The sequence below is a fragment of the Glossina fuscipes genome, unplaced genomic scaffold, assembly GCF_014805625.2.
Source record: "Glossina fuscipes isolate IAEA_lab_2018 unplaced genomic scaffold, Yale_Gfus_2 0, whole genome shotgun sequence".
In the NCBI taxonomy this organism is placed as follows: Eukaryota; Metazoa; Arthropoda; class Insecta; order Diptera; family Glossinidae; genus Glossina; species Glossina fuscipes.
This window is the reverse complement of record NW_023998414.1, coordinates 15,176,612-15,192,587: the sequence shown is the minus strand read 5'-3', so window position 1 is coordinate 15,192,587 and position 15,976 is coordinate 15,176,612. Positions and strand designations below refer to the sequence as shown.

At 33.7% G+C, this 15,976-nt stretch overlaps 1 protein-coding gene across 2 annotated transcripts in view; it reads left to right on the top strand.

The window, feature by feature from the left end:
- LOC119643578 (E3 ubiquitin-protein ligase HECW2-like) overlaps positions 1 to 15,976 on the top strand; it is a 28,505-nt gene that overhangs the window by 5,301 nt on the left and 7,228 nt on the right. The window contains exon 1 of one of the 2 annotated variants that reach the window (XM_038043965.1): positions 14,741 to 14,987. The exons of the other annotated variant lie outside the window; for it this stretch is intronic. Coding sequence (XP_037899893.1) covers positions 14,947 to 14,987 — 41 coding nt within the window. The 5' untranslated portion in view covers positions 14,741 to 14,946. Of the gene's footprint in view, positions 1 to 14,740; positions 14,988 to 15,976 lie in introns of those variants that run through there. 2 annotated transcript variants of the gene reach the window in all.

The following is a 15,976-nucleotide window of genomic DNA, read 5'->3' as shown; positions in this document are numbered from 1 at the left end:
GTTAACATTTCAATTTGTAATAAGAATTCGATTTTTTAATTAATTATTGACATGAGAACAACAAGAACCTTTGGAAATTGCACACGTGCGCCCAAGCTTAATATGTCTTTTGCCACTAGTAATGCGGGCAAATAAAAAAAAATTTGACGCCATCGACTGTTCCTAGGAAAAAACGTTAATTTTATTTTTTTAATTTTTTCTGCTTGTTTTGTCGAGTACATTAATCGCGTTTGCATCGCTAAATGTCCGGGAAATGTATATTTTTATAGCATTATTTGATGTGTTCTTTTTTTGCCATTAGCGGTTAAACAAAGTTATCAAGATATTATCAGATTTGATTTTAAAGCAGGAAAAAGACTTGAATGAAAAAAACTGTGTGGAAAACTGTCAAAGTCTCCGCCATCAGCATTCTATGAAGAACAAAAATCGGGAAGATGCGTTCTTTCAGTAAAGTTGCCTTCCTGGTGACGCTAAAAGAAGTAAATCTTCACGTAAAATTTGCTGCAAAATATTGATCAAGGTAGACAGACAACCTTGGCAACTAAGAGCGCTCTTAGGGCAAGTAAGAAAGTTATATTTGGCCCGGGGCCGAACCTCGCATACTCATCACCATTAAAATCTTTGCTGCTCCATGATTTTATTTATTGTCATAAAAAAATCTCGCACCTTTGACTTCACCAAAAGATATTGTTAAGAAAAATGAATCTATCGCGTCGTAATGTCCATCGTAATTAATTTAGAATTAACACATCTCGCTCTTCGCATTCGACTCTCCAACCCCTTTTACTTGATACCCAATCGCTAGTATTACTAAGAGAAAAGTAATCCGCTAGCTCGTGGTGTCCATCGTTTTTATTTTAGAATGAACTCGTTTTTAGGCAGTTAATATATCTTCATTTGAGGAATGTACAAATTGATTTTAAACACTCTCTCTTATTTATACTATGATTGATGATTCTGAAGCATAAAATTTTAAAATTGTGAAAAAAAATAAAATTTAATCGCTTAATTTAATCGCATAAATAGTAGTGTGTTTTGTTAAGTAATGGTGGAGTGTGGATTTCAGTCTTCTATGTTTTACAATTGGTTGGGTAATGATCAAAAAACCATAAATGTTTCCTTAGAAAAACGGAGTTGCATTCAATTTACGCTTCAATGCGGACTTGTGCTCCGACCAATTTGTCCCGTTTTAAATATCGATCTGCGTGCAAAAACTTTGAATGTTTCTACCAAATTTGAAATCTTCTTTGCGATCAGGAAGATGTCAACAACACACATCACATAAACACAGAGACGTGCAGACATGGCGTAATCAATTTATAACTTAATACTGATCAAAAAAAAATATATACTTTATAGGGTGTTTGAAGCTGGCTTTTGGGGACCTTTCAGCGGCGGATATAAAAAAACTAAAAAAAATTATAAGAAATGAAAATTGCAAAACTCCAGCCAAGTGCGCCAAGTATTCTAGGTCATGTTTCTTTTGCGGCGAACGATGAAGTCCCTTTGCAACGAAAGGCAACGTTAAATTGGCAGACAATTGGTGACACAATCGTAGAATCTAGTCTCCTACAAATGGTCCAGTTTATATTTGGATTAAACGCAAGCCAAGCCTACGATCCCGATTGCCTGCTTGCTACAGTCAAATTTGGGGGAGGTTTTGTTATGATTTGAGAGGCTATAGCATGGTATTCACCTGATGCACTCGTTAACACTCGATTATTGTGGACTACCGTAAATGAATATCTCAACATCATCAGTGATAAAGTTCTTGCTATGATTAGCATATTGTTGTCAAACACCGCTACATTCCAAGATGATAATGCGCTCACATCCAAAAAGATTCAGTTTTAGTTTGCGGAGCATCAATATATCATCAAAAATTTTACCTCGTTAGCACAATCGCTAGATCATCTCAACGTCATGAAACCGTTATGGGGAGTTTTAGCACAGAAAAGGAGGAGCGGTTTCCCATTTCCAACATCATTGAAGCCAATGTCGACAGTTTGGGCACAAGAATGCAGCAACAGCACTCCTACTTGACAACTATTCAGACACTCTATGAATTTATTCCGCGAAAAGTTTGCACCTGCTTTACCAGCAAATAGTGACCTGGCGCCTTGTGTATATATATATATATATATATATATGAGGCGTTCATATTAGTTTGTCCATCCCCTCTACATTCCTGATCAACTTGAAAAGCAGAATTGCTTTATCCATGAAAATCTTAAGATCTTCTCTGTAGAAAGATATTTTGCTTGCCATTCTGTACCACTTGCATTTAAATAAACTCGAAAAGACACAAAATCAAACCAACGTTTTGTCCAAAATTTGCATAAATAATGTAAAGCGTAATATATCATTACATATGCTTTTTAGTTTTCCAACGATATTTGTAAGGCCTGGCAATATGTTTTGAAATATATGCAACATAGGACGTTTACTTTAACATGCACGATGGGTAGATATTCTCTCTATCTTGTGCTCAAATACAAATATACGAATGTACACCTGTGCTTCAATTATGGCCAAATACCCCTCTTATCTCTATCGCTTCAAAAAAAAAAAAAAAAAAAAAGTTTGTTTGAATGTGTGTGACGCTCAGAAGGCTTTATCAATTTTTTATAATACAACTCAGTGAGTTCACGTTTTTTGTTTTTTAACTTATAGGTCGCTAGTTTTGAGATATTTCTAAGAAATCTGCCGCAATAACGAATTTTATGATTACGAATGAGTCCATGTCTGCATCATGTAAGTTTACTGTTTGGATTCTATTCAATTCTCCCGAAAAGTATGCCTCTACCTGGGAGCAAAGTATAGTTTTTGGTATTCTATCACGAAAATAAGTGAGCAGTTGTACTAGATGTCGGCATTGCAGGTATGGGATATTTATCTCCACGACTATAATGTTTTTACTCTTTTGATTTATTCATGTATTTTTATTTTTTTTTTTTATTTTTGTTATTTCTGACTCTTATACACGCGGCCAGGAATAATTATAGGTGTACAATTTGTTTCAATCAGCAATTCTAATTAATTCTGATAATGAAAGCGAGGGACATCCTTGGGCTAAAATATGTCATATTTAATATTTCGCAAAAATCGGTAAAAAATAGTAGTTTGGCCTATTAAGTGAATGCGAAAAATTGAACAAGTGGCTAAGTAATAGTATTTCGACATTTTAAATTGGTAGGAAAACTTTGGACCAGCTGAGGCAATTTTTTGAAGTGCCTGCTGTATAACGGCTTCATGATGATAATCAGATCATAATAATAATTAAAGATAAAAAAATTAACCATACCAAATTTAAATCGTTTTGGCCTATTTTTTGGATTCTACCCAATACACATACATTTTGACGGAAATTGATCCTTTGTAGGGTTGAAAAGTTTAAATTTTAATATGTTAAGATGAAACTTAACCCGTCATAGTAATTTAGGTTAAAAAAAATCACTGTACTAAATTTGTAACATCCACGCCTTGTTTTGGATTCTACCCTATATAAGAACTTTTATGAAACCTTTTTCCTTTTTCGGACAGAAAAGTTTAAGGTATAATAGTTGTCTGATATAAAATTTGCCTATTCTAAATTTTGGATACGTACCACAATTTTTGAACTTGTTGGGCACAAACATTCTTACGGAAAGTAAGCCTTTACTTGCAAAGAGTCCTAGTTTTTGATATACAGTCACATAATAGAAAGTTGATATCCAAACAGGGTATGCTTTTTTTATTTTCTATGGCAAAAGTAAGAATTGTGCTTGATAATCTAGGTGTAGGCAATATAATGGTTCGCCTAGTCCGACTATAATGTTTTCATTTGTTTTTCTCTTTTATTATATAGATTTTTTATTTTTTTTTTGATTAATAGATCAAAGTAATGGGATGCTCGAATCTTTCTTTAGAGCAGTTACATAGGCGAGTAACTTTTCAACCATCATACTAGAAGTTGTTTTTGACGGGGAATAGAAAATGCGGACGATAAGCGTAGGAAAATGTTTCGCCGAAAATTATTCCTATGACAACGAAAAGGAAATAATGAGATTTTATAAGAGTGCGCCTCTTAGGGAAAAACTATTTGAAGCGAGAGGTGTGTGGAATGCTGCATAAACTACTTCTTCAATTATAAATGAGAAAGCACAAATAAAAACTCAGGCGGTAGAATGGACACGCATACTGTCGGCTTATTATTATTTGCTTAAATAATCTGACGCAGAATTTAATTACATTTTGTTAGTTGTTAGTCCGGGCCGCTGTTATTTCTTTATTTGGAAATGTTGCGTCAACCAACATTGTTATCAAAAGTCTATATTTAAATAAACTATTAATTAAATAGTAATAGTTATAAATTTAAAGCAAATAAAATTAAAAATTTAATTTACACGTAAATTAAATTCAAAAAGCTAAGGCACCCAGAAAGCTGCGGTACTTTAGCCATTTGTTATTTTTGCGATTAATGTATGCAGCATATCCAGGAGGCTGGAAGCCGTTTGCTCCACTCGTAACGGGTTTCGGTTGGAAAACTGCATTAACGCATAAAAAACCAAACATATTTTCCCTTGGCGGGGATCACGCTGCTTACATGGCGCTGAATTCGCTATCCGTCACTCGTTCGTCACAACCATCGCTCGTTGCGAAACAAAATAATAGAGTGCACGCACTGATAACCCGAAACGGTTATCTATCTTAGCGTCAGAGGCGAGCACTCTTAGTTATTAGGACGATCACTATTCGTTAATTAATGCGATCTTCGATAAGTTCATGTAGAGCATCGGTGATCAATGTGTGTTAAATTCCGCATGACCTGGCGATTTCCCCAAGAAAATATCTTCCAATGCGAACTAACTTATCGAAAGAAATGCCGAAAGTTTGATAAAAAATCGCACTTAACTATCACGCGAAACAACAAACTTTGTTGGCTTAGCTCCTGCCAATAACAGCAGTCACCTTCTCTCCAGTGATTATGGCTTCTAATTTATGAATTTCTTCTTCTTCTTCAAAGTGTGTGCGCAACTCCAGATATATGTCGTCACTCTTTGTATATGTTAGCATATTTCGCTGAGCAATGAGGAAAATGTTTAAAAAAATGATTAAAAATTGAATGGAACGGAGGACTCATAAAAGGTTTTTCTGACAAGATGTTAAACCTAATCGCATTGTAGGATATTTTGAAACCGGACAAAATTTGCTTATTATAATGCATCCTCATAACACATAAGTTTTTATATATGTTTTAATACTTATTTACTTATCGGCGTTTTGCTCAATATGCAAATGTGACTTATTTGATTTAAAGACACATAGCTGGTGTTCAAGTTGTCGCTAATTAATAACAACAATGAACAACGTTTAATGTCCAGCTACGCCCAACAATGATACTCTTTGTTATATAAAAATAAATAATACTTATATATATATATATATATATATATATATTTATGTATTTATAAAAGCAATATTTTCGCGGCAATGAAATTACAATTTAGAAAAAAAAAGAACGCAAAAACATTGAGGAACGATTTAAATAATGTCTTAACTAATTTGTTTAAGATTTTCCATTTCAATTCACCAAAAACTGTTCTCACGCCTTTTTGCAATGAATACATACAATAGAAAAAGTTCCCCGATATTTTACCAGAATTTGTCTAAATCGATTATCGATTCAATCCATTTAATAAAAATTTAATAATAAGTTCAATAAACTTATTAGATGCCGGTATTAATTAATTAAAGGTCACCAAAATTGTTAAACACTTCCTGCCACTTCGTAACAAACCGCAATTATTCTTCAAGTTTATTTACTATCATTGCAATCGATCTCGATTTAACTTTAGTTGAACGCAATGTAATGGTTGGCTGATCCTGCTTCACTAATTTCATTGATTCGCTTTTAATTCGTGTCTTGTAAAAATATTTCAGAAAATTCCAATTTAATAATGTTTTTTTATCCATCACCGAACACGACAGGAGCATGCTGAATTTATTATTATATATGTAACGTTCAGAAATATGCATCGGAGATTTCATAAAATGTTTCCTTAATTAGGACACTATTCGGGCTCGAGGTGTCTACTGATCGTTTAATGGAATTCTCGTCATTTCATATTAGACATTAATCTCACATAAATTCAGGAAAAATATTTATCAAATCTCTTTAAAAGACCGTTGAAGATCTCGGTCTCTCAGTCACGGTTACACGGTCCTATTGAAATACTTCTGAAAGTCATTTGCTAGATTTAAACGATTATGTTTTCGTTGATGCGAAAACTATTCTAGTTTTATTTTGCTTGCTGACGATTAAATACAACGTCATCTAGGTTGATTTGATACAAACACCTGCGTGGGCCAGGCAGATGGGTAATGCAAAATAATTCCCATTCATTAATTGGATCTGTTCACATCTTATGAAACATTTTATAATTCTAGTTAGTGTTGGTAGTACGTATTGAAATTGAATCATTTGTAACTTTGTGTGGGCATGGCGAATTTTTTCAAGTTTCACACATAAATGCGTAGAGTGTTTCGTAAAGTAATCATGGAGTGTGGATTTTAGACTTCTATCTTTTAAGATATGTGAGTAATGGGCAAAAACTATTTTTTGCGATCACGAGGATGTCAGCAACACGCATCACACAGACACAGAGACAGACAGACAGACATGGCTTAATTAATTCAGAATTTCATGCTGATCAACAATATATATACTTTGTATGGGTCTGTGAACCTTCTTTTCGGGTGCTGCAAACATAATGACCAAGCGAGCATACTCCCATCCATCAATCAATGCCGGGTATAAAAATAAAATAAAATGAATTAAAAATGTTGCAAAAGTGTTACGGTGATGTGTGAATTTCAAGATCATCAATTTTTAAGCGCAACGAATCATTTAATGAGGATCGTGAGGTAATCGTAAACGAAGCTCATTCCAAAATGGCCTTGCAATTTGCTTCTCAACTATTGATACTCAACTATATTGAGTTAAAGAGACGTTGTAGAGGTTGTTGGCACATCAAAACGGTCAATACAAACAATTTTGAAGGATGATTTGGACTCGCTGCGCGTGTCTTCTCATATTATTCTAAAAGGAGTTGAATTGGTATGAAAAGTAACACGTTGTGTTCAAGTGTCATAGGAAATGCCTTCTATAAGTGATAGTGATCTATGATGCCTCGGAACTAGCTTAATAACCTAATAAATATTTTACAGCGCGGGCATTGTATATTAAAAAAAATACAATCCCATTGTTCTTTCTCCAGAGTAGTGCACATGTAAGAAATTTATTCGCTGTTTGCGGGTTTTTTACTAAAGCAAAGCGAGTCCGTCGAGTGATCAAAAATCATAATTTAGCGTATTCTCCGAGTTATGGTTTGCCGCGAAGTAAACAAAAAGGGAACTAAACGACCAAAAATAAATGATCGTAGAACGTCAAGTCTTTTATTATAATCCCAAAACACTCATCAGCTTCGAAACAATTCATACAGGGGCATACAAGGGCAAAACTAGTATCAATTTTTTGCTAAAAAAGTTTTATTTTATTTTATATTCTATCAGAATATGTGTAAAAAAATTAATTACTCGAAAGAAATTTTTTCTTGAATTTTCGAGCTTATCGCGTTAACGACCATTTGCGTATCACACGAGTCAAAATTTCTTTTTGATAATTTTTGACGAAAAATCAGGCTTTACCTCATTTACGCATCCTTAATAAATACTATAATAGGTTTACTATTATTGACAATTTGTCACGACTTTTAAAGAATAATTTATTTATCGCTCGTTTATAACAATTGTTATAAACTCAAGTCCTTCCCCCATAATTTGGCCTAAAGGTGAAGTGACTACGAGCGTATTCATTCTTCTTAATTTGGAGCAAATAATTGAAAAGTGCTGCCAAGTTGTATAAAAAATATAATTTGAAATATATGCAACACATACATTATTATGATTATGTAAAACAAGAGCGAATCAAGTGACAAGATGTCCCACCATTTTGTTTAAAGCTAGAAGTGGTAAAATCTTAGAGACTTTTAGTCTTTCTCTTATCAATGACAGGAGAATCGCTATTCATTAACAGCCCTTTACGTGGTCGCCCTTTTATTCTTATTGTTTGCATGGGGAAAAATTTTGCTAAACTGTTACAACGTATCAACCATCGTCGAAACGAAAGCGTACAGATCTGCTGTGTTAAGCACTATAGTGCACTTGTAAATGTGTATGTGCGAGGAAAAACCAAACAATAGATAGAGGCAGCAGATAAAAGCTGTTTTTGTCCCAGGGTTCATTTCATATTGGAAAAATTCTAAATTGCGGTGAAAGTATTGCGTGAAGAAAGATGAGAGAAGGAATTTAGAAAAAAAAAGTTCGCATTATAGGAACAATTTTTCTTTATTGCACATTACAAAAGGAAAGATGATATTATGACAGATCGCCCGATTTTAGACAAAGGATACGAAAATGTTGATGAACGAAGTATGTAAAGGACGCATTACGAACACAGTCGCCTTTGGTCGAATCTCTTATATCTGCGAAATTATTCCAGGACATAAACTAATGAAATTTTGATACTCTATACTGCGAGACGGACCTCGATAATTTTTCATCATTTTTATACGGTTACATGGCAGGGTCACCCATGGAAAAGACGTTTAAAATTTTATCTGTGCATCTGCTATAGTTTATGGGTGATAGACAAAAAAAATTTTAGGCGTGCGTTTTGATTGGTTTGGCAGATTGTCACAATACCAAGCTACCTGTGATAACTTGCTTTGGATTTGCCAAATTTGAAGCCAATAGACAGACAGACAAATGTCTAGGTGCCTAGGTTGATCTAGATCTATTGATCTATTGATCGAGAATATGAAGGTTCTATCATTAAGTGTATGGCACATAGTACAATCCTGCTGCACACGTGATCTCAACTTCTGGCCTTAGAAATTCACGAACCATGGATCGGCGTAGCAATTGCCGTTGACCGTAACGAACAGAGTGTGTTTAAAGTCGCCATGTCTTGAATACATTGAGTTTTCTTTTCAAATTTCAAAAAGGAACGCTTTTTATTATACCCCATGCGGTCTTTTAAGATTCCTTTCTGGGTAGTGGGGTCAATATATCTCGAACCTCACGATGATACTTATTACGATAACTTTTGGATTGTTTGGCGGGCGGTCTGAATGAAAAGTAATCTGCAAAGAAAATGAAAGTATTGCATTAATCTATACTGGCCCGCCATACGTGACGTATGACGTGAATTGATTGTGTTATTCTTATATTTGTTGGAAAAAAAATAAAGCATAATACCGGTCCAATGGAATGATTACATACGTAAATCAAGTGAGTTTGATTTTTTTTGGTGGCAAAGAAAGAATGATTCGCCAAGGCGTGTATAGAACTTGAGGGAAGTTCAAGAAATTTACAAAAAAATTGCATAAAAAATAACGGTAACGAGAGCAATTACACCATGGCTTAGCCGTTCTGAAAAACAAGTAAAAAGCCATATGGAGGCGAATTTTGAACACAAACCTTATAAATGAAAATGTATCGGTTAACTCTGTAACCTGACTATCAACTACCAACTATTTGTAACTTGGACTCTGACTCAAAATGATGTTATAAGTGATTATGAAGATGTCAATCGACTGTTTCGAGGTTAAAATGTAATATTAAACGATAATGACGGTTCGTAACCGAACATAGAAACCGGATTATTTTAACCGGGTTGGGTTTACTCGAACTTATGGGAATAGTAAACGGTGGATGGCACCAATTAGTAAGTCAATGACATCATAAGTTACATATTGTATATGTTTAATATCAAGATGTTCATGTAATTGCACAGGATCCAAACTGCAACCCTAGATGTTTTTCTCATCTCCTTCACAATTGTAGGCGAAGTAGATTTTGTGGAGACCAAAGTTGTGAGATCAAACTTAAAACTTCAGTTTTGAAATGATAAACTGATTAGTTATTTATTTATTTATTTATTTATTTATTTATTTTATATACAGTGGGCACAAAGGCTGACGTTACAAGTTTCACGAATCTAATGTGATGAGGCGGATGCTAAGAAAATACTTGAGAGCAGGTTTCTTTGCTTTTTCTAAGACCATTTTGAGATCGTTATGAGATAGGCAGACAAACAGGGATTGATAATCCGATTGCAATATTTAGGCTTGTGAAGAGTGTATTTGCTTTTTTTTGCTCATAACAAGAAATGTGAAAAACCAAATATATCTCCTATAACGAATATCAAAAACCAAGCAAGCACAGTATAGTCAGCCAGGGACCATTCATTAAATACCCTAAGCCACTTCGCATTAGTGCAGGGATTCGTGTAACGACTTTTCAAAATAAAACGTTGTATGGGAAGCGGGCGAAGAAGTCGTCAAATCCCAATCATGTTTAATGATGTTCGTCCTTGGGCCAGTAATTTTGATCCGTGTACCAAACTTTATCAAACTATTACATAAATTACGATCTGTAACAGGCGAACAAGTTTAGGACTATTCAGAGAATGATTTCGAGTCGATTGCTATAATAGCACGTGGATTGAATATCTGAAGCTCTTCTGCCCGCACAAACCTAATATGTGCATACTTAAGCACGGATGATGTACGGTGTAAAAAGCAAACTATAATTAAATGCCGATTTGTTACAGTAGGTATAACGACAATATTATCTGTAATCTGTACTTTGTCAGCTTCATCTCACAGTAAGAGCTTGAACGAGATTGAATGAAATCATTATGTATGACACATGTATACATTTTTCAAATTCTCTTATAGAGTGGTTCGTGTGCCTGCGTGCGTCAATCAATGCGTGTACACCCCCTATGGGGGTGTAGAGTTTTTCCGTCAATTCACAAGGATTATGTGATGATTGTCGTGTTCGTCGCCGTTTTCTCATAACGCTGCAGCATGTGCACAGGACAAATCTGTCGATTATAAATGTTTTAATTGTAACATTTTTCAATGTTGCCGAGTTTCGCGCATAAAAATGCTCTCATTGCGCATGAGATGAAGCGTTTCTCTCTCATTCCTTTGCTGCGGGTAGCAAGCAACCTCGCTGCATGCGAGCGTATTTAATCGCTGACAACATCATGAAATGTTTCAATATGTTGCTGCTAACACTGCCACCGCCACCATTAGTTAAAAATTAAAAATAATTATTAAATAATAAGTGCTTGTCTGTGTTGTTAATTTTTTCCATTAACAACAAAAACATGCATTTATTCATTCATTCACTAACTACTGTGCGAAATTGAAAGTGTTACGCGCACGTTATTTTACAATCGGAAGCTATTTCTGTACGCATCGTTGAAGTGCGCGCGTTAGTTTCGTTTGATAGAAAAAACAAGAAAAGAAAAAGTGGTCGGTCGATACTTTGTATACGTATACCGTAGCATTCATTGCTTTTTTTTCATTTTTTTTTCATTTTTGAACTAATTGTTCTTTAATTAACAATAAATTAATCAGTTATAAACAATAATTCAAGTATAAATGTTTTTATAATTTTCTCTCAAGTTAATTATTTTCGCGTCTATCATAAATAGGTGTGTGTTCTCGAACAGTATTATTTAATATGGATGATTTCAGGCTGTAATGAAATGAAATGTGATAATAAAACTTGAAAAAAGGAAACATAATATAATAATAATAATAATAAAAAAAAAAATTATTTTAATTATTTAAATAAAATGCATAAAAAACGACAATTAAGAAAAAACTGTCTCGACTGAAAATATTTTAATATTCAAACTTTTTTTCTCTATAATGCAGTATATATTGTTCTTATAAAAAAAAAAAAAAAAAAAAAAATCAATATTTTTTTAAGAAATCCTTTAGTAAAATTTATTTGTATTTTTTTTTAATTTTCATAAAAAACATTCAATAAAAAAATCGTATTTGCTTTCAAGCGAGTTTCGAGTACGCGCCATCTCAACCAGCAGGTATATAATAAATGAAGAGTTTTTCGCCCACGATCGATATATCAGCTGACCAATTAATTGTGTTTCATTTTCTAATGCTCGCCTTCAATTTTTCAAACTTGACTTGTGAACCCATAGTTTAAGTAGACAAAGCAGAGAGAAAGAAGTTATATATGAATTTGATTTGATCTTCTAATGCCCATCACTGACATTGATAGAGTGAACAAGTATCGTGGCTATCGTATTTTTGATATCAATTATTTTTAAAAATAAAGTTAAAACTATGGCCACATATTCCAATCTGTTTACATAGGTTTTTATTGAGAAACTGAAGGCATGGGGTAGGGAGGGGATAATTTAAGCCCCTTGTCACCTATCAGCGTACGCATACACATGAGAAACGGCTACAAAACTTGCTCCAATCTAATAAAATTAGTTCGAATTGAAACACTTGCCTAAACTAACAGAGCTTTCGTACTTGCTGTAACCGAAAATAAAATCTAAAGTAAAGTTACCCGTGTGATGTACGATAAATTATCGATCAATTAGGCAGTAGCTCTCTTTAGTCAGATAAGAGAACTCAGCCCATCTTAATAGATTAGAGCGAAGGCGGTAAAGAAGGGTAAAGAAAACGCATATTTTCGTCAATTCTGAAGAAGTTCAGTCCTGGTCTGCGGACATCTTTTAAAAAATATATATTCTCGCGTTTTTCGCATATCGTGAACTGGTGAACGCATGATAACTGAATTCAAAATCAAAAACCAAATAATTTCTCTTAGTACATCAGTATTGCACATGATTGGAATGAAGGAATCCAAAAAAAAAAAAGTCGAAATTTTAAAAGTAACGGTTTTAATAAAACACACTACACTACTACTACACTATATACCAAAACCCATACTATAGGCGAAAAATTTTCGTTCCGTCGCTCTCATTTAATTCTATGTAGAATTGTGCAAAGTTTCCGACCGACTTTACTTGCGGTATTTTGGCAGAAAAGTGAGTAAGAAGCTTGCGAGATTAGTGGAAGATAAAGGAGTAATAGAAAAGTCCAAAGTTCGTTTCTTCTATAATTTTACTCCGATTGCCTTCGAACTTTGAGAATATATTCTTGACGTGTTGCGCTATCAGGTATTAGTTGCTAGTGCTCATCCTATTTTGTTTAGTCTTGAAATTTATTTACTTTGTCTAAATATATTATAATAATAATAATAATAATAATAATAATAATAATAATAATAATAATAATAATAATAATAATAATAGTAATAATAATAAATAAAACGAAAAGAAAAAAAAACCAATAAATTCTTTCGAAATTTTACAACCGATATAATCCCTTAAGGTCGATGTTGTGTAAATTCAGCGTTAAAGACGTGTTTACAGTATCGTTGCAGCATATTGATTTTCTCTCACACTTTCTGTGCTTGCAGTTTTTCTCTCCTAGAAATAGATCATCATCTGCCGGAAACAATCCGAATGACTGGTGGCCAATAACTGATTAGTAGCTTTATTTTGTTAGTATAACGGAACATTGTCATGCTGATATAGGATAGGTAGGGCGTAGCGATTTCTTTACTTCATTTATTAAAAAAACAAGTATGAACATTATAGTCGGGCAACGCCGACTATAAAAAAAGTACACATTATTCTTACGCAAAGCCATAATTGGCTCGATTGGTTTCGATTTTCTCCCCATATAAAAGTTGGCGTTTCGTGATAGCGCCTATATATATTGGGGTCCAAAAAAACAAATAGACCTATAAATTCGACCTTTTTATCATACAAATCTGGCTTTGCCCCAAGCCGGTCCAAAGTTTTCAGACCAATTTGGAATGCCGAAATACTACCACATAGCCACTTTTGCGAGAAATTTTGAAAATGGCAATATATCGTGATCGAATAGTCGAAGAAGTGGGCCGTTTCGAACTACTTTCAATAGCGTTTAGGCCAAAGTACGTCTGTGTACCAAATTTCATCAAAATATCTCATAAATTGAGATCTGCAACTTGAACACAAAAATCCATGGGCAGACGTCAGGCGGCAGACAGGCTTAGATCGATTTAAAAACTGACTCTGAATCGGTTGGTATAATGAAAGGTACGTGGATCTGCCTTAAGCCTTTCTGGGCGTTACATATGTCCGCACTAACTTAATATAACCTGGGCGACAAGTGAAGTAGGGTATACTGACAAACATCGTTGAACTTAGGGTTAATTCTTGTAAAAACAAAGCAAAAACTATATTCGAAAAAATATTATCAAAAAAAAAAAAAAAAAAAGACGATAAATGGAAAAGCCGTGCTTTCGCAGTAAACGCAATCATGCGGCTGATTGTTTTATTTCTTTGTGAAAGCCTCACCCACACCCCGGATAAGGAGAACATAAATGCATGTGTACTAAAATCGTTAAATAAAACAAATAAAATAATTTTGAAAATATATAAAGTGAATGTGCGTAGTATTATTATACTGATAAACTCAAATATACCAAGTATAGACCGTAAGATAAAAAGATGATGATGTGCGCTCGCGGGGATCGCAAGTCTACCATCTTCCGATTTTCATAATATACATCATTTGTATTGAACTTCTATAAATGATTAAAATGCGTTTCCAATGCGTTTAGTAAGGAAAAGAGAAAATATGCGAATTACATACATACATACATACATACATACATACATACATACATACATACATACATACATACATACATACATACATACATGCATGCATACATAATCTCTTCCATGAACATATCATATATTTATCAAAGTGATTGCCTTTAAATTAAATAGATTTGTTGAAAAAAAAAAAAAAAAAAAAGCAATAAAAGTAAAAAAAACAAATTTGCAATGCGTGTTCGTGGAAATCTAAAAAGTACTGCTGTGTCCATTACAAGTCCTAGAATATTTATAACAGCGCTTGCGAAGACATTGTACGAATTCATGTCAACACACTTGGCGCATTTTTTGTCTATACCCAACTATAGTGTCACAAGTGATATTTTCATAAAGAGATGGGATTTTTTTCAAAGGCTGCTTATATTGTTTGGGCCATGTAAGTAGTGTGTGTTTGTTTCTTTTCATTGTAAATTTTTTTTGATCAAATACATTCTTTAATCTATAATCATTAACACTTTACCTTTCGTTTTAAAATGCTCACCTAATTAATGTTGTATAAGGTGTCCGATTAGGGCTATTATTGCACTGAGCTTGCACTGAGTTCGTAAATATCTATATTGAATATCAGATTAACACTGGTAACTGCTTTAAATAGTGAGATGGTTAGTTTTTAGTTATTTACGATTTAGTTATTTCGAGTATCGTAGATCAAGTTAAGTGAGTCTAAGAACCCCATATACACCCATCAGCAATCATGTATATTAACAAATAGACGAACAAAGTGCATGGCTAAAACTACTTGAGATCTTCAGCTGATCAATTTTATATCTTATATATATATATATATATATATATATATACATTTTATTTTTTATTTTTTATGCCTTACACCGCCTGTGGTACAAGGGCATATCAATTTTATGGGGATTTATACAACAGCCAGAAGGATTTGAGGGAGGCACATCTTTCAATTTACCGATCGATTCGGAATTATTTTCCGATTGATTCGCTTTAAGCTTGTCTACCCCCTACAGTTCGAGAAAAGATTGTTAAGGCAATCAGAAAATGCACTTTTGCAGGAACTTTAGTTCCACGCTGTTCATTAAGGTATCAGCCCAGTCTCGTTGTTAGACAATGATCTGTGGTCAAGATTTCATTTATAACTAATAAACTTTTACGGATTTTCTTGTCTCTCTAGACAAGAACAAGTTAATCTCGATTTTTTTTGCCGATTTTTATGTATTTTGCTTTTCGGAAACACTTTCCGGTCCGGTGTGCACACCAACGAACATAATTCAAATGACTGTGAATGTCAATTTTATTACCCAATTATCCAAAACATATTTCTAAAGGTTGTATGCGAAACGGCAAAGCGAATATTATGCCCAGCGATAAAAAAAAAAAAAGTATTTTCATTATAAACAA